Source organism: Brachionichthys hirsutus, chromosome 10 (assembly GCF_040956055.1).
Source record: "Brachionichthys hirsutus isolate HB-005 chromosome 10, CSIRO-AGI_Bhir_v1, whole genome shotgun sequence".
In the NCBI taxonomy this organism is placed as follows: Eukaryota; Metazoa; Chordata; class Actinopteri; order Lophiiformes; family Brachionichthyidae; genus Brachionichthys; species Brachionichthys hirsutus.
The window spans coordinates 6003645-6023273 of NC_090906.1; the positions used below are offsets into that span (position 1 = coordinate 6003645).

At 41.8% G+C, this 19629-nt stretch overlaps 1 protein-coding gene across 4 annotated transcripts; it reads right to left on the minus strand.

Moving 5' to 3' along the window:
• Nucleotides 1-2034: 2034 nt before the first annotated feature.
• Nucleotides 2035-17951, minus strand: LOC137900670 (periostin-like). 4 transcript variants are annotated; one of them, XM_068744794.1, is made up of 23 exons: nt 17781-17951; nt 16974-17072; nt 13264-13328; nt 12967-13124; nt 12687-12851; nt 12452-12598; nt 12217-12358; nt 10864-11076; nt 10638-10772; nt 10345-10493; nt 9777-9913; nt 8798-8928; nt 8512-8642; nt 6655-6757; nt 6464-6531; nt 6301-6346; nt 6174-6209; nt 4864-5127; nt 4716-4751; nt 3190-3234; nt 2884-2970; nt 2752-2787; nt 2035-2581 (listed from the first exon to the last, which is right to left on the minus strand). In XM_068744794.1, the coding sequence occupies exons 1-23, from the start codon at nt 17897-17899 to the stop codon at nt 2526-2528; spliced, it is 2568 nt and encodes an 855-aa protein (XP_068600895.1). In that variant the 5' UTR covers nt 17900-17951; the 3' UTR covers nt 2035-2525. The 4 variants fall into 4 exon arrangements, with proteins under 4 accessions (XP_068600895.1, XP_068600897.1, XP_068600896.1 ...); XM_068744796.1 differs by lacking the exon at nt 3190-3234; XM_068744795.1 differs by lacking the exon at nt 2752-2787.
• Nucleotides 17952-19629: the final 1678 nt, after the last annotated feature.

Below are 19629 nucleotides of genomic sequence, written 5' to 3' on the forward strand. Positions count from 1 at the left end.
GTTGAAATGTGTGTTAGAAACAAAATAAAAATGGATGGAAAATATGAACTGACAAATGTCTTACCGACAAGCTGGAACAGAGAAGCCAGAGCAGCATCATTATCATACCAAGCCAATCAGAGGCATAATAAAGGCAGGTTATGACATTGCTAAAATATACTTACTAGATCAATGTCATTCTCCAGATGAACCTCAAATCGCCTGTCTCACCCCCAATTGTTCCCATGATATTTAATTGATAGGCATTTGAAGATTTTAAAAAGAAAACGATGGACCCAGAACATGTGAGCTCTTGTTGACAGACGTCAAATTACACATGCAAACAGCTTGAACAACCCTTTAACCCCCCCACGGCCGTCGGGTGAGCGCCAGCTGCGAAAGGAGACGTGAAAGGAGATGTCTTCAGACCAGGACTCTGATCCAACATGTGAAGACTGGAACATGGGCCGTGGAGCGATGAAAACTATCTGCAGCTAGTAGCAGAACAAATTGTGACATAAATTGTGGATGTTCTTGGGCCAGGACTCAGTATGTGAAATTTGGGGCCGATGGAACCACAGACACTGGAATTTATTTCATGGGGAAACATTGACTGTGACCAGACTGCTGCGATGACGCTGTTAAACAGCGAAGGTGTTTCTGTCTTGATCAAATTTAGCTTCAATACAGTCAATATATTACTGTAGTAGTTGTTATTTATGTTATGTTAAGCTGGAAATATTATATTTCCCTACTTGTTTTATAGTCTCATCCACCATGTGACATTATTACAATTTCCTTGACGAGTGAAAGGATTCTCTTTAATTCTTGATCTTTCAAAATGGAAGTTTTTATTGGGTGGTGAATAGTTGAATTTATTTTAACCATGACAACATTACACAGGAAATGAATCGTGGGTCAGCCAACATTGCTTTCATTTTCCACGAGTCTGTGCTAAATTGTGATGAAACATTAATGATGAAAAGGACTCATTCACACAGAGCCATATTACTGTTATAATTTACTTTACTGGCATCAGCAAACCTTCATGCACTGATTTCCATTGTATTTTTTTGGTTTATATTTGAGCTCTACAAATCTGTGGAGGACCGTGAGTTCATATTTGGCAGACTGTTTTTTCTGGAATATGATAACTAGGATCTAAATCATAGCCGCGTTCTGGATCTGATAGGATGCTGTGAGGGTCGTCCAACAGCTTTCTGTTTGCAATTGTTCATAACAGAGAGAAACCTCAGGGTCCTTATAATGCTCTGTATTATTGAAAACATGTCATTCTTTCTGTTAGTATTGAAGAGTGAAGCATTGGACATGGACCAACTTACTTACTGTATATTTATTTGTATTATAAATATTCAAATTTACAAGATGTGAATAGAAATAAAAAGTAAATTAATACTATCCATTCCACGTAAGGCTGGCAGTCATAAACCAGTGACTCCCGTGATTTGGTTTAAACTTGAATTACCAACAAAAACAGTAATTACTGATCGACTTTATTAGGCAGATGAAGTTTCCACTGGACAATGGCGGATTATTTTGCTACCCCTCCTTCCCCTCTGAGATTAAGGCACAGTTGTGTCCCTTCATAGCCTCCAAGTTACAGCACATGTTTTCCTGCTGTGTCAGTCAAATCAAATATATCGTCTTCCTTTTTTTTTCATGGAATATTTTTACTTGCTTTTCTTGGTTCCATTGTAAAGAAAATGAATCTCTTCAAGGAATAAACTTAAAGTTTAAGGTATAATGGGAAAGAATACTTAAATCCTGCAATCGAACTGTCCTGTGTTCTTTCTCTAAGAGGATGATTATCTTAATGTTTTAGATTTGACCTATAACATAGTTATTTCAGTATTATTAAGATTAGACATTAGACTAATGAAAAAAGGAAAAAGTCAATTTGCATATTAACATATTATTCACATGTATTATTGGTGCTTTTCTCAGCCCCTCAGAAATTGTGAAGCAGCAACTTAAGGCCATACACAATACAATCATCATAGTTTGGTGCAATAAAAGAAACACTGAAAACACCCGTTTAAAAATTCAGTATTTTTAATCATTATGTGATAATTTATAGAGGTACAGGCAGCAAACCACGACGCTCTTTCATTTGTCGTATTAATTGAAATGCATCCATCTTACAGAATGCAAGCACCATAAAAAGCATACAAAAGTCTTCCCAAGCCATCTGTTTACAATGTGACAGAATTAAGAAAAGCAAAAAAAAAAAACAAATCTCTGTCTGTTAGGATGCAGTCACCCTTGCAAACTAGCTACCCACGATAAAAGTCCATATTTCCTTGTCACATTACGTTACCTACATTCCAATTTCATTGCATCAATCACAAATAGATTAATTCAGGCGGTGTAGTAAACATTTTATACTGAGATTTAAAAGATAGCTAAATTGATCCAATGTCTCCATATTGGTCCACAGTTTTTAAGGTCCCCAATGCTCGACCAGGAGCACCGGTGATGCATTCAGTCCCTACGGTGAGCCCAAAGGCGTTTTCTCCTTCCTGGATTCACGCTGTTGGCTTACGGTGATGCCTGACAAGTCTTGCTCTCCTCCTCATTCCAGCTGTAGGGGAAGAGACGAGTTAATGGTGGGAGTGAGAGGTGTAACCAAATAATCCAAAGAAGAATATAGGACATTTGAAGGATAGGTGGAAGCACAGCTTGAGGGTAGAGAGAAGATGTCAACGGTTTAGTTTGAACCATGTGTCATGACTCTTTCAACAACAATCTTACCTGGAGCTTTCCTGGCAGCAGCGAATCGGCCTCCCTCTACAAAACGCAGAAATGGCAGCAATCACCGCATTTCTGCTCACGGGGATGCAACTGCTGCACAAATTGTGCAAATGCGCAATTATGAGCATTCACCTTTTATGATTTTGGAAATTCTCTCCGATTCCTGGTTGATCCGGTTTGGGTCGCCGTGGATGGTGGTTATCTTAGAGAAGTCCGGTCCTAAATGTTCAAAGCAGAAATGTTATAGCCAAAACGCGGAACAATGCCTCAGACACAAAAAATCAGCTTCAAAAACGCATTATATTCTCCTTCCCACTTTAAAGTAATCAATTACCTTGCATGAAAAGAAATACAAATTTGTGAATGACTTCAAGGTGGAAATGGCGTAAATATGCAAAAGCAAACCTTTTTGATACAGAGTGTGTGTGGACACCCTACCCTGAATGATAATCGGTTCGCTCACACCGATGTGTCTGCGTCCACCTTCAGACGGGCAGCGGAGAAGGAGGTTGAAAGCCATTTAACGACTTAACAACTGCACTGACTGACACATGGACAGATTGACAGGTACATATCCTGGCTAAAACACCTCCTCCGCCACCGCCATACACAGACGGGCCATGTTTATGAGCACACGCAGACACACTGACTTGCACACAAATGCACAGGGGAAGAACAGGTGTGCAAGGAGACGCTCATTCAGAAAATGACAGCAAAGTCTTTTTCTTAAGTTGCAAGGCACCAGTGAAGCTGATGTAGCGCACCGAAATGGCTCGTTGCGATGCACGCCGCTCACACAAGCACGTCATCACTGCGTTAGGCAAGTAATGGCCGCTATGTACCAGAGAGGTAAGAGCACTGGCAAAGGTATGTGGTGAGATGAACAGACATCTAAATCATGGTGCACCATGGGAATGATCAGCACATGTACATGAACTGATGTGGGAAAAAACAACCCCCAACCTCTTTACAGAGTTAATACAATATCAACTAGAATTTGCTCATGATGTTTTGTATGGTGGCGTGCCAAAGCTTGTCGCAATATGCTGCACACATATATTCCATATGTATGGATGCTTTACAAGAAACAGAGACGTCAACAGCTTCCTCTGTGTAACGTGCCTCTTCTGAGGCACAGATGGTTGTGATCACCCAGTAGACGAGCAACAAGGAAGAATCGTAGCAGCTTTTCAAGATTTGTTTGTTCTGTTTTTCTTCTACTGGCGTATTTCATGAGGCTGATGAGGTGATGAGAACGCCATTAGGTAGGACTCTTTTAAAACTGTAGCACTACATGTAATTACAGCGAGCAGCTTTTCATCACACAAGACACAGCGGTACTTGAGGCTATAGATTTGCAGGAATACAAGAATAGATAGGACGCCAATAGAAACTGTGCTGTCTGCCTTAAAGGTTCCCTGACTATATTTAGCAATTGCTATGTTTTATGAGTCAATAACAAATGCTGATCAGCAAGTTGAGAAGCTGAAAACACACGCTCAAGCAGCACCAGAAACCCGAGCTAACATTTAGGCAAACCCAGCAATGCAGGATTATGAACCATCGGGATTTTTGGTTTGTCTTTGGACCAACAGTGGAAAGACAAACTGCTTGCTTTAGAGGTCCACAGTAGCTGGAGGCCAGCAGCAATAGCCAAAACAAGCAAGTCATCATGCTGGTCAGTTAGATAGTTAACATTATATAGTCACAGTAGACAATTATGGTTAAGCAGGAGCAAATATTTGAGAAATGGTTTTGGTTTCCAAAAGATTTAACATTATCCATAAATGGCATGGAAAAGTTGCCTTTGAGGTGAAAATGGTGCACACCATGAAAATGATGTGTGATGTCTTACTTGATGATCGCCAAGGGAACGTGAAATGTAGCGTGAAATGAACTTCAATGGATGAATTTGTTAAAAGTCTTTAGAAGATCATGCTCTGAAAAAGGAAAGAGTGACTGACCTGTAAAGGTCTTTCCATCAGCGTCAATAGTTCCACCTGCAAAAACATGCAATACGTGTCATCAATTCTATCTTGCAGCATTTATGGAGTGCAAATTTCATATCGTCAAAATAAGAATGATTTAAACCTTCCGACGGCGAGAACTCACCTTCAATGACCCTGGTAACTTTGGTGTAGTATGGATCTCCCTGGATGACCCTGGTTAACGTTGTGACCGAAGGCTCCCCCTCGATGACCCTGGTTACCTTGGTGATCACGGGCTCCCCCTTGATGACCACCTCAGTGACCTTTGGCTCTGACTCAATGACTCTTGTTACCTTGCTGTAGGTGGGTTCCCCCTCAATGACTTTGGTAATCTTGGTTAAGGTGGGTTCGCCCTCAATGTATCTGGTCACTGTTGTCACATTAGGAACTGTCGAGAGAGAGAAAGATACACAAGTATACATTAAAGTTCCTACCAAGCGTTGAGTTTAATTGCAGCACCTTACCTTGCATAATTATTAGGATTGCTGCAATTCATCTACATACATTATGTCTGATGGAACAGAATTGTCACACTTTCATTACTATTCCCAAGTCATTTTCCACCTTTCCTGATGCTATTACTTCACCTAGTTTGCTTAATTTCTGTGATTGTACAATGGAATTATCTTTTAGCATCTTTGACTATATCTGTTCAGACATTTCCCTCGTTTTACTTCTGAGCATTGACATTTTATTGAAAAAGTATTTACAGGATAGTTAAACCAATGACAGCTGACATGCTTGTATCAGTGGGCTTGTCATCTTTGGCCTGGGGTCGCTTAGCACATGACCTAGTGCAATATTTAAAGCCAGATTCACCTACGGACAATTTAGTGTAACCAATCAGCCTAAGCTGCATGTTTTTGGTGGTGGGAGGAAGCTGGAGAACCCCCCGGAGAGAACCCACGCAGACACGGGGAGAACATGCAAACTCCTCACAGAACAGCCACAAGTCGGAGAAGAATCCGCGACCATCTTGCTGTGAGGGAACAGTGCTTACCACTGCGCCACCGAGCCGCCTCAGCATAAACATATTGTCCAATTTCTTTTTTATTTCCATGAATTTGTATCAATGGCTAACAAAGAAAGGACTGTATTATGTGCCTAATTACCTTTGAAGGTTCAGTCTTCATATTTCCTATGTTACCCAATACATCAGTGCATGCTCCCATCTGTCTGGACTCAGCTCAACTGAATGGACACCATCCAAGACTCCTCACTGGTCTCTAACGCTATTGTGCTTTGACAACCTAATTACCTCATCCCTTAAAGGAGCTGATTAAATATGTCAAGAGGTCCAAGAGGACTCAAGCAATAATGAGAGTGGATGATCAGAGCAACAGAGAACAGAATGCATAGGCCTGAGTGGAGTTGAACTTCACATGCTCAATTCTGGAAAACCTGCCTCTTATTGTTGGGTGAAAGTGTTCTTACCTGTTTCATAGTAATGCGTAGTTGTGATGATCCTCCCTGTGGAATGACACAATCGGTTTAATGTGACGTGGTTGATGGAGTTATATTGAAATACCGTATAGTGAGACGTGGAAAGAAGAATACTTACTGAGGAAGGTGATGGGAATCTCAGTGTAAGTAAATCCGGAAACGTACTAAGAAAAAGAAAGCCTCATCAAATTAGATGTATAAGACAAATACAGTAAATTAACAGACACCATTGATTTTAGTTTATTCGAGCAGGTTGGATGGATTGTTTTCTTTCTCCGTACCTTGATGTGGATGTACTTGATCAGTTTCTTCAGGAGCACCAGGAGGTCCTGGCGGCCCACGGGAAGGTCTGTAAATAATGTGTCAGCAGCTTAATATCATGTGTACCAGAATGGGGTGTGCATTACATAGATAAATATCTACCCAATTATATGATCTCATATAACAGTGCATGAAGGTATTTGATTCCCACCTGCGGGATAGAGAACATTCTTCACCACGTGGATCACACCATTTGTCGCCATCAAGTCACTGTTAGGCACGTCCACAGAGTTGACATGAATCGAGTTGTTCACCTGGGAAAACAGAGAAAAGCATGTATGCATGTCCATATTTTATGGCTATCACTATAATCATTCTCATTATGATTATTATAACCACTGTTTTATTTGGCTTTAGGTTCCGCTGAGAGCTTAATAGGAATCCCAGGCAGTGTTCTTCATTGTTTGACATGAGATCTGGGATTTCTATTCATGACTAATTTCCTGTATTTAACGGCCCACGTGAACTGAAGGCAGACTTGCTGACTAAGTGAAGGCTAAGGTTCCCTTCTTCCTGCTTCCTTCCACCCACTCACCCTCCAAACTGAGTCAGCTTCCCTATGACAATTACCTAAGTCCCATGGACCTGATGTCAGCTGCCTCTTTATAAACTCATAGGAAAGTTACAGTTAGCATTAAAAGTAAATTCCACATTGAGGTAATGTCTAATAATGAAGAGCAAGGCAGACAGAGAAAATGACAGGTAGTTAATGGGATGTGGTGGCTGAGCACAGACAGTGGGCTTTGATGGAAATGACGGGAAGCCAGGATTTATTACCTCTGGCCTTTCTCCAGAGATATCAGCTTTGAAGTTATAGATTGCCACTGGCTCTTAGATGCTATTGTTAAAATGAGAATGTGGGGAAAGATTGAGTTCACGTCTCGGAGTGGAGGCTCCAAAAAGGAAAGATGTGTGTCTTTGGGATCATTTAAAGGAGCTACAAATTGTTTAAATCTGGTTTCCTGATCAACTTACCTGCTAAAATAAATAACTTCTTATTTAGGTAAAAGAACACAAATTTCTTTCCCTTCTCTTGTCACAAAGCTCTTTCTTCGTGTTGGATTATGATTATAGAGACATTAAATTACTATGAAATATTAATAACATTCTACTATGCAGCATCTGTTAAATATTATTGTATGGTTAACTAGATCTGTGAAGTTTGTGTCACCATGTAACACTTATTAATCGTCATATAGACAGAGAGCTGTGATCCTGCAACTGCTAAAACACTTCATAAGGTTACGTATGTCATGTTTTTATTCCAGGCAATATTTCCTTTTTTATTTTGTCACTTACAAATTCACCCATTTCAGACCCCCCCCCCCCCCGCCCGTGCTCTCACGCTACCACCTTTCATCCGCCCCTCCTCCCATTGTCTGCTGTCTGGGTTTTCCGATCCATCTGTGCCAGTTGTGATGTACTGTCATGTCTCGTGAGCCAGCCTTTCCCTTCCACGCTCTGGAAGTTTCATCCGGGTTTGACTCTGCTTGTTCCTGGACTTTTCCACTCACTCGGTTGTTTTTGGACTGTTTGCCTAAACTTTGGATTACCCACATGGCAAACCCTTTTCCAGTGAAAATGTTTTGTAAGACTGTTCCCACTGTTGCTGATGAGTTTGGGTCCTGATCTCTAAGTAAAAACAGTAACAATTTTGAAAGTTTTCCTCTGATAACAAATACATTGACCAGATAGCGATGGTGTGGGAAGCCCAGGCGTAGGCCAGATAACACAAATGTTTCTGTCTACTGAACCCACCAAAGAACAAATACACGAAATATATGAAGCGAGATTAAAGTATATTGATGTCTCCTCTGTGTCTCCTCCTATCAGCATTTCTCTACATTTCCCAGAATGCATATTACCAATCAAATCAAATAGTTTGTGGATGGCGTACAGCCAGACCAAATTTATTTTAGTTTATGTGTTCATGCATTTAATAGTGGAGAAATAGTGAAACGATCCTGAAGACACAAACACATCCGAATTAAGGCTTGATTGTACGTACAGACTTAACTTGCAGGTTGTTGCCCTGAACAGTTTTGAGCAGATTGGTGACGCCTCCCTCTAATCCTCCATTGATGAAGATTCCATTGCTGAAGTGATACAGCAGAATGATCCTCAAAGCATTCAGATCACCTGCCATTGATAACAAGCATTTAGTTAGTAATGTAGCTAAGCAGCCATATATTCTACGTATTTCTCTCTCCTCATTTCTATGTTGCGCATCCTTTAATCAGAACAACAGCAATCTACATCTGAAAGGATGTACATGTGTTAATGTTGCTACTTACTTTTAAGTAGCTCAAAATCTTCTTTAGTGAGCCCATCGAAGGCCTCGTCAGTGGGTGCAAAGATGGTGTAGGAGCCCTCCTGCTTCAACATGTCAGTCAGACCCGCTACCTCCATCAGTGAAAGGAAAATCCTGCATTTATTAAGATTAGAGAAGCAACAAAAGAACGTAATTTACCACAAAGTGTTGTTAGGGTTAGGGTTAGGGCAACAGCAGGAATAAAAAACAAAAATCATATGTAGACATTTTGGGTTTTTTACGTTTAGGCTCTTTGACATCACACCAGGGGTTCCTTCACCCGGAGGTGCATTACAATCAATTTCTATTTTCTATTAATACACTATTTCTCAGTCAGTTTCCTTCTTTCAGCACAGCCTAAGAAACCTGATCACGTCCTGGTTTCCCATTTCTGGCTCCAATGGTGCACTGGGATCTGGACTATGATGAAAACCGAATTCGGCTTTATATTGCATTTAATCCTAAACAGCAACCAGTGTTTTTGATCATGTTAATAGAGAATCGTGGTTTGGCTCTATGTGACACGGAGGAGTTCAGGTTTAGATTTATGTGGGACTTGTCCTCTTGTGTGGTCCCATTGAGACACACATCTGGTTCCTCAGTTAGTCATCATCCACATCTGGTGGTGCATGTCATAGTACTGGGAAATATGAACTGTGTAATGTCAGGCATTGCTACTTATATTTCACTTTACTGTGAGGACGGCAGTGTTGCTACGCCATAACTTAATGTCTCGCCCACTGTCCCCTGTTACAATTCCCCAGCCTACCTCATGTGATTAGTGCATGTAGAGGAGATACATGTGTTTGAAACGGGAAACAGTGGAAACTCCTAAATAATGACACAGATTCTCTTTCAACAAATGACTGAGGATCAAGAATGAAAAACCTGACGCACAAACAGAAAAAAAGCATCCTATTGAGATTTAATATGAATGCTAAAACAAGCAATGAAGCTCTTACTTGAAGCGCCTTTCTGAAACCAGATACTCATACATCGTTTTCTCTGCAGGTTTGATGAGCGACCTCAACACATGAAGGGCGCTGTGGCTTCCCTCCTTGCTGCCGCGCAGCATGCATGCGTTCTCTATGCACACAGCCTGCCAAAGGAGAAGCGGTCAGAGAACAGAGCAACGGGTCTGACAGTCAGTGTCGGGATGGGATCACTATTTAGCTCAGGGGGAGGAGGAGGAGGGGGGGGGGGGGGCTGCCACACTGTCCTGTTTTATTGCACAAAAGCAGTGATTAAATTAAAACAGCTGTCTTGGATATATCTCAACCACCGGAGCAGAAACACATTTTATTTGCTAAGAGCTGGACAAATTAACGGTTTCATTAGATTTGTTTACAGTTGAAAAGTAGCATATTAACATTTGGGAGGGGCCCCAGGCCCCAGTAACGGAGTTACATGAAGGGCGATGCTTTCCATTGTCTTTCTTTTGCTTATTAAATTTTTTTTTCTTACCCTCCTGAGACGGTTTGCCTCTGTGATTAAAAACCAAGCATGAACAAACACACTAATGCTACTCACTGTGCGGTAAATGAAGACTCGGAGCAGCTTGCCAGCCAGTGTCTCCAGCTCCTGCCCGCTGTAGAGCTCACTTAGCGTGACCTTCAGCTTCAAGATGTGGTTTTCCAAAATGTACCTCAGAAGGGTCTGGTCCGTTAACATCAACTCCTCTGACAATCACAGAGAAGCATTCTTTAATATTAAATGAAACTATTCCTCAAGCGAGTGCTTTCAAAGGTCCGGGTTGCAAACACAACACATCAATAAGGTCGTTTCTCGAGGTCAAAAGGAAGATGAGTTAGAGATCAACTCACTGGTGAAGGCAGTGTTGACAGGAGCAAGGAGGGTGTACTCTGTCTTTGGACCCATGGCAGCAGCTAAGCCCAGCTCAGACACCATCTCACTGAAGGTGCTCTGGGAGTCTCCCATCAGCGCCATTCCATCCTTAGCTAATGCCAATTGCATAAATATAACATGACGGTGATCACAGAGACCATCTTGATTTAAATTAAGACTCAAGATGTTGTCTTTTTCTTTTACCTAAGTCAGGGATGAGCACCTGGTCGATGAGATGGATGACGCCATTGGTGGTGACGATGTCCTTCTTCAGCACCATTTTGATTCCATTGACTGTCAAGCTGTCCCCATCGCAGCCAATCTCGATGCTGCTGCCCTCTGCCGTCTCATATACCGACCCTGCCATGATTGCTTCTGAACACTGGACGCTGTTCAGCAGGTGATATTTCACCAGGGCTACGGAAGAAGGTCGGCATGAAAGAGAAATAGGAGTCAGATTCCACTCTTATACTATATATGTATGTATATACGGCATTCTTACAGTTCCTTTAGATGTATTTATGCACATTAAGATAGGATTACGCCTCCAATGCCTAGCTGTCAAACTAATTGAGCAAATCTAGCCTGCAAAAACAATGTAATGACAACATGAATAATCCTTTTCAATATGCCAAAAACAGAGATTAAATCAGCGTTGGATTACAGTCCAAGTTATTCCGTGGTCCAAGCCTTCATTTGCAGAAATAAGGATCTATATAATCTTTACTCATGAGGCTATTCTGACATGGTTGGTCAGCAAAGCCTGTTTGCCAAGTGTCTCGGAATTTTCTGTGAGGTTATGCTTTGTTCCCACAGGGAGTCTCTCACTACAGGCACTGCGAGATTACTTCATGCCAGGAGGTTCCTGGCAGGCCAGTGACTCGGCTCACAAGCAGATACGTTATCTTATTGGAGACGCGAGGTTCCGTCTTTCATGTGGCGTGCTGGCATGCTTGTATGTAACATACAGTATATGTTAGTTGACACTATCGTGTGAGCAGAAGAGAAATTCACTTGAGGTTAAAAGAACTACTAGCTGTCAGATGATTCAAAGAACAACCACAATGAGTCTCCAGCAACTTTTGACGCTCACAAAGACATTTCTGATCAAGCTAAGCGGATATAATGTTCACTATGATCGCCAATCCCAGTTCACTCCTATTGATAACCCAGCACTGAATAACAGCGAAGTTGAAGTTGACAAATAGCTAGTCAAAATTCAAAATATCAAATTAGAAATTAAAATAATAACTTTATGTCAAGATTTGACATGGCAATCCATCCCATAATCGCAAACCACTATATGTGTGATCATCCAGTAACCGTGGGTGTCTGTACAAACTCACATCAGTCCATCTGGTTGATGCACAGAAATCTTACTTGCCAGGTTTCATGTTAAATTGAACTAATATTATATTCTAATGGTGAACAAAACAGCTTTTGAGATATTTTAGCATTAACTCATTAATTGCCATTTATCGTGTGTACACACCAATCAATGAAAGGATGGTGTGTTCATACTGTGTGTCGTTACTGTGTATCACATCCACAATATACCTGCAATAACGTCCTTGTCCTCCATGATACGCTTGAGGTAGCCTGGGCTCAACTTGTTGAAAGCTTCATTAGTTGGAGCAAACAGAGTATAGTGGCCAGGCTGGTCGAGCTTGTCCATCATACCAGACGCCAGCATTGCACCCTGGGTAATATCCACATTTCATCATGAACAGAGGTACAACAGTGGCACACATTTTCAGTGGTGAGCTCAGAGAGTGTCGCGCATTTTACATACGTTGAGGGTGGACAGCTCATCGTTGAGATCCAGGACTTCCTTAATGGTGCTTCCCACCGCGCTGATGACCCGATCGATTACGTGCACCACACCGTTTGTGGCCACCTGGTTACCGTGGAGGATCCTTGCACAGTTCACTGTCACAATCTTACCAGATAGGAGATTTAACATTAAGCTTTAAGATGTTCACGGCTCGACCGCGGCTTCGTGCACTCTTGCTCTTCGGTGCACTGACCCCGTTTGAGTAGTGGTTGATGTAGAGCCCCAGGTCGTTGTACATGGATGTGATAGTCATGTCGTTCTTCATGTCTTTGGTCAGGAGACGTCGGTTCACCATGTGGAAGTGAAGAGCGTTGTACAGCTCGATGTTTACGTTGCTCACCAGTGCCGATAGCACACTCTGCGAAATCACAACAGCGTGTGTGAGTGTGTGTGTGTGTGTGTGTGTGTGTGTGAGAGATTATTAAAATAATTTGTTTTCTTCCAGAATAATTCTCAACACGCAGTCTCCTTACGGATTCCAGCCGCTGCCAGGCTTCATTGCTTGGGGCAAACATGGTGAAGGAGCCTTTGCCTTCAATCTCTTCTCTGAGCTTTGAGACGTCAGCATATCGCTGAGTGGCCGTAGCCTTCACAAGCCCCAGAGTGGCGTACACATTATCAATGGGAGCCACTGGAGGGGGGAAGCAGAGGAATCGGGCTCAGGAACAGACTACTCTAACAGCTTGACTCTGAATTCCAATATACTGCTCATGAAGTAATATTAATAATAGCAATATTATAAGACAGTGGCTGTAGTAAGAGCTGCTGACCTGCTGGGCATCCTCGCATGCCCTCGAGCTTCATGTACCCAGGGCAGCATTCGTAAAGGACCATACTCAAAGAAAAAAAGAATAAAAAAAACATGTCAGACATAATCTGTGACGACAGTACAGGAAATGGAATTATATTATTCATTATGATCAGCAGTTTTTGCAACAGAAAATATATATATTTTAAACACACCGCAAAATACTAAGCTGCAATTTTACAAACAAACGAATGTTGCAAGAAATGGATAGTTGAACGCAAGGACTAGCAGCTCAACTTCCAGTTGGCCAGTAGCAGGGAAATCAGAACGATTGGCCTGTCAATTGCAAAAAGTCACTGCACCATCATTTTAACCGCTGAAGCTGCAGTATCAGATCCGCCCAATATAAATTACGTCAGCTATCACAGCTGGGTCTCATCTTTTCTGAACCTTTGATTGTTAATTGTGAAGCAGGTTTTCTACAGGGTGTCACTTTCATAAAATGTAACACTAAAGCCGTACAAAGATGTGCGCCATGACGGCAATTTAGCCATCAGCCATTCATCTTGGTCTGCCAGATGTTTCTAGTGAAGTACATAATCATATGCTAAACACAGTCTAATATATTCTGATGAAGTGCTAACATACAGTCAATCAGATTATAATATATATATATATACATGTTCATAACATTAGCAAAGTAAGCCTACTGATGCTATTTTGCATCTCGACACAACAGAAAACAAGAAAGCAATTTGCAACACAGATCCGTACAGGAGGTGTTTGCTGCTGTTAAACAGAACTCGTTTGGCACCTCATCTACATACTAGAAGTGTGTTAACATGAAAACCAGACAATGGGTGTTTGCAGCATTCCCTGCACTATTTGGCCGTTAGATGAAGGAAGTCTCCAAAAAAAGGAAAACCTTGACACACAGTCAGCTTCTTGTTGGATTTGGGTTGAAAGAGCCGGGTTGTGAAAACAGAGCTTAAATACATAGAAACAACCTGGCAGGAAGGCGAACGAACCTTCTGACTCTAAGGACTGATGCAGCTGCACGTTGTTCGGTTGTGCAGCACGGCTCTCATGGCATCAAAGGCACGTCACTATAAATGAGTCAATGAAGTGTCAGCGGACTGACGGTGTGAGCCTCAGGCCAGGATTCTATTAAACTGAGGCGTAATGGACCAGAATTCTGCTCGTTATGTTGAAAAATTAAGCATGGATGCAATCAAAGCAGAACTTTGTCTGGGACTCATCCCAAGTCTGCCGAGACAGCAGCAAACGAACAGCGAGTCAACGCTGGACATGCAACAATGATCCTCCACACAGTCCAAGTTACTGAGCGCTGGGATGTGTTGAACCGGGGCGTGACCAAAGCAAACACCCTTCATTTCCTAAAATGGCTCCTGATGTTTGGGCAAACCCTCGCTAGCCCACTGAAACTGGCATTTGTATAACTTTAATTCAATTGGATTATTTATAATTGAATTCGCTCTAATTGATGACACATAAATCCCGTGGATTAGAGCGCAACCAGCCTGCGATTTGACCGTAAATGTCCTAATGCAAAATGCACACATGGCTGTGCACTGCTGGCTGTCAGAGAGGCATGAAGTCATTGTTCCCTGGCTGCGCTTTGACAGGATAATGAATGCAGTGCAGACCACAGACAGAAGGAGCCATGGCACTGCAGCCAGGCCTCTGGCAGCGTCGCTGTGAGCCGGTTCACTCAGCTGTGTCTTCCAGAGGAGCAGATGTGCGCACACACACACACACACACACACATACGCAAACAGATGGCACTAGGTGGGGTTGTCTGGCATTAGATAAACATATCCTGTGTTATGTAATCACCAATCAACAGCCTCTCTTGCATCCACATTAAGTGATTCATACGGCACGCTGGCGTTTTTATACTTTATAAATTCTAATGTTTCACCGCTCTTCTGGCATGTCTATGATTTAAATATTATTAAACCTGATTTTAAATACTTGTTGTGAGCTTTCTGCATTTCAAGCCCACGGTTCACTTTAAAGGAAATTGCTTCCACATGAACTTCCAGCAAGGTTGCCCCAGGACACCTTAGAGACTGAGGCTTTAAGAAATCCCAGCGGTATCCTTGATCTTCAGAGTAGAAGAAGAACTCAGCATGATTCAGATTCAGTCAACTTGAACGCGGCCCCCTCAGTGCCTGTTCAGACACTAGTCTGACACCTTTTCCTAATCTTTCATCAACATCTAATCCCGCTCAGATGTAACCACAGCTGGATGGATTTCCTTCACTGGCGTTGAACAATGTTCGTACTGTGACCATAAATGGGAGAGATAAAATGGCAGGACTTTCACCGGCGTCTCCTATTTAGTTTTTTGTTGAAGCTTCATCGTATTTTATTTGACTAATTTTAATTTAACTTATATCAATACTTTTGTGAGTAACTGATCACATAATTCTATAAATGATGATTGACATAGATGACGTCTCTCAATGAGTTAAAAAAAATGTAGCTGAATTTATTACTTTCTTGCACTTAAACTTTATTTGTTGGTTGTGCTGTGGTTTTTCCTTGAAATGATTTTTACAATTTTAATTTTTAATTGTATTTTACTGCTTACGCTTGTCACAGACTTTGGCTTTGGCTTTAAGATGTTATTATTCCCTAACAGAGTCTCATCATTTTATTTGAACACAATAATCATCTTCAAAACTATTTAAAGCCTTGAATGAAATAATAAAATTATATCACGTAGTAAAATTTAATGGGATTTCCCTCTCATCTTTTCTGCCATGCTTTAGCCAAGGCTGTAAACAACTAGAGCCAAGCTGTCAATAAATCAGCAGTTCTGAACAACATTTTTATCTGCTGTAATATCCACTCATTCTGCACAGGAAGTCATAGGGACATAAACCCATCAACATCATGTTCTCATTCATGTTTTCTACTGGTTCTGGCAACTCAACATTTTGGCTTCAACTGAGATGTTTTTCGACCAGCAAAAACACATTTTGAACCAAACAGGAAATGTGACTCTTGTATTATTAAAGTTGTCTTAGTGGCACAATTAAAAAAAACTGCCAAAAGCCTGCTCGACTAAATCCTCTGTGTCACCTGGACACAAAACATCAAAAGCAGATATTCATTCTCTTTCCTCTCTTTTTTTTTTGGACCACCTAAATGATCCAGAGAGAAAGCAGGACATCTATCAATGAAATTGAAAAGAGTTCATTAAAACGCATCAGGCCCACAGCAGAATGAAGCCCCGGCTCACACATGACACAACAAGTCCAGGCCTGAGAGGAGGACGTGGTTGGATGGAGTTGGAGAGACAGTTAAACTGCACAATACGCATCTCAATGTCTGGAAAACGGCGAGTGCCAAATCTAGCGGTAGAGGGAAAACATGTTTTTATGATGAGCTAAAGGTTAAGGGAAAGCAAGAATGCTGCCAGTCGGTCTTCTGTCTTTCCATGTTGGGAAAAATTCCCCTATTTAATATAACATCTTTAGGGACAAAAGAAACGTCTTTGGATTCAGGTATCTCCAGACAGAAAGACTGAGGGTTCAGAAAACCGGGGCAATAAGAAGCTGATATTTGTGGTCAGTTCAGAGTTGAATATGTGCAGTTCATTTCATGCTGCTGGACATGGCTGTTGTGTGAACGAAAGTTCTGAAACATGCATGTGGATTGGTTGAGGGTGGTTTGCCAATCAATCTTTTGCTAAACACTTACGCCTTCTTTCCACAGATGGTGCCTTTATACCAGTTCCTACATGTGCTGAAGTACTTCTTTTTAGTCCCCAGAACCTGCTGCAGAGCGCACACATTGGGCCTGTAGGGGGAAGGTAGGGAGGGGGGGGGAGGGTGGTCGGTGAGAGATTGACAAAGAAAGTGAGACGCAGTGGTTGAAGGGAGACCAGGTAAGCCACGACGTGGGAGTGGTCGAGTGGAAGAGGGGAAACAGATGAACAAAGACGGAACAAAGATGCCATGAGAAGAGATCAGGGATAGCCTGTTTGGCCTACAGGCAAAGACAAACCTGATTTCTATTCAGCGTGTTAAGTATTAAGCATTTAGCTGGAGTGGATGGGACCAGTTGATACTGAGCTGAGGAGCTGCCAGGTCAACTCCGGGGCGCAGCTGAGATTCTTTTTGAATAAAGCGGCTCTATAAGCCGTAACCACAGACAAGCTGAATTATGAGGCAGATCCTTCACCTTGACGTTGCGCCACATCAACCCTGTGTAGGTTCATGTGTGTGCAAAATGACTAGCAGAATGGAAACAGTATAAAGATCAGCTGAAAAACTTTGGGCACGTTTTTAACAGTTAAGGAGTGAATGAATGAGAAAGACACAATTTAATTATCCTCAATATCTTCATCCATGACTCTGATCTCATGATCTTGTAAACTAAATTCAACTCTGAGTAGTACTATGTAAAGCCCATCACTATTTCACTGTTTTTAGATTTTGCCTTTGCCACTTGTCTCCCCCAACCCTTCTACACACACCCACCCCGCCCTGTGCCCAGTCTCCTTACCCTTCTTTCCTGGCTCGTATGCGACTGTGGGTGACTATCTTGTCGTAAGCTGAACAATCCACTCCCCGCAGAGAGCAGAATGTCACCAGGACGAAGGTCGCCACTAGCAGCTGATGCATCCTGGGTAGTAATTTGTCCTCTGTGCTGCACGGGCACCGGCCGTCTTTTATACCACACGCGCCCACTCTCCCAAAAAAACACACTGGAGTTATGGGACGGCGAGCAAGAGAGGGAGCTTTTATAGCAATAAGTCTCTCTCTCTCTCCAGAACTCACCCACACCCACCCACTCTAATTTTACTCCCTCACTCTATATTTCCATTATGCTCTCCTGTCACTGTATATCCTGCTTTCTCCCCCACACGTCCTTCAATTTAGTCTTAATCTCCCCCTCCAGCTCAGACTGGGCAGGCCGAGATGGTCTTTCTCCTTCTCCTGCATTGCATGTGTGCTTCTCTTTGACTGACTGATATCTTTAACACCATCACATCCCAGAGCGCCGAGGACACCCGTAACTCACGCTTTACATTCTTCCCAGAGTAAACCTGAGTCAGCCTTGTCCTCCATCTGCGGAATGTCCTTTAAATGTATTTTAGACTGTGAGAGTTTTGATATTTTGTGGGGGGACACATTTCCATCTTCCATTCAGTATTTTATCTTTTTTATTTTATTTTATAAATAGACACGCTGCATAAACAGCAGAAACAACATGTACAGAAAACAGGCCAAAAAAAGGGAGCTAGCTTTAAATTGTTAGAGCGGTTATTTTTCAAATCGATGAGGACTTTTGATAGCGTATAGAGTTGTGAAGTGTTAAAAAGATGATCTCACTCAATCCCACCGTCCCTCCAGGCCATCTTTAAAGAGTAGTTGCAGCTCTTTCCATCTCTGTCGGGTCTATAGATTCTTCCAGTCAAATTCTCAGACTAAACAATGTCTTGGAGTTCTTATCTTCCATTTGGTAGCAATTTTCAATTTAGCTGCAAGAACATGATAGAGAACCCATCTATACAAATATACACGATATAAGACATTCAGGAACGTCTACTTGGAGGATCAGTGAGGGCATTGCTCACCGCTGACCAGAGAGAGTTCCCTTCCGGGCATTCCCACAGACAACATGTTTGTTGGCCTATTTTATTGCAGCCATGCAGCATTCGTAAAGAAATGCATCATTTAATTCTGTCTATTGAACACATATATGTTTTTAAACTATTCCTGCAAAGTTGAATGGGTAGGTTATTCTTAGCTCCAGTACAGTATTTTAGAAAATATAATTCTAGAAGACCCCTGTTCTCTAATAATAGTACTCCTTGCATATTGTCACTGGCGTTTTCCACTTAAATGTAATTATGGCGAAGAAAGAGGAGGTAGAGTCATTTAGGTTTTATTGTTGCTTGTGATTATATCTTGCAGACTCATAATACTTTAACTGTTCCACTGAAACAGCTTTTTTTCCTCCGATACTTAAAATAAAGAACTTGAAATATGCACAAAAGAGTTCGCATATGCATGAAAATAAATTAATATAAATGCGTGAAGAATTAGTAAAGTGAACAAATAATATTCCATTCTCAGCACAGCCAGCAAACTCTTATCTGAAATAGGTTGGGGGAAAAAGGCTGTAAATCAAACTAACAAATGATGAATAAAACACAGGTTTACACATTGATTGACAGAAGACAGACTTTATTTTCATCTCTTGGGATAACCCGATACTCATTACTTTCACTACACAGATTCATTATTTCCACCAGCCTGTCCTCCCATGATTTCCAGCTCCCTTTTCCCTTCATCCTCCCTCCTGTCATGTTCATCAGTTCAGTTCTTCCTGCATCCCAGCTGTCTCT

What these genes read in the sequence shown, in the direction of transcription:
- LOC137900670 (XM_068744794.1), bottom strand. Translation starts at nt 17,899, where the DNA reads ATGCATCAGCTGCTAGTGGCGACCTTCGTCCTGGTGACATTCTGCTCT. An exon ending in ACAACCTGCAAGTTAAGTCT is followed by an intron (nt 6,758 to 8,511) that starts GTACGTACAATC and finishes CTGTTTTCCCAG; the next exon opens with GTGAACAACTCGATTCATGT. An exon ending in TGCTGCCAGGAAAGCTCCAG is followed by an intron (nt 2,582 to 2,751) that starts GTAAGATTGTTG and finishes CTTCCCCTACAG; the next exon opens with CTGGAATGAGGAGGAGAGCA.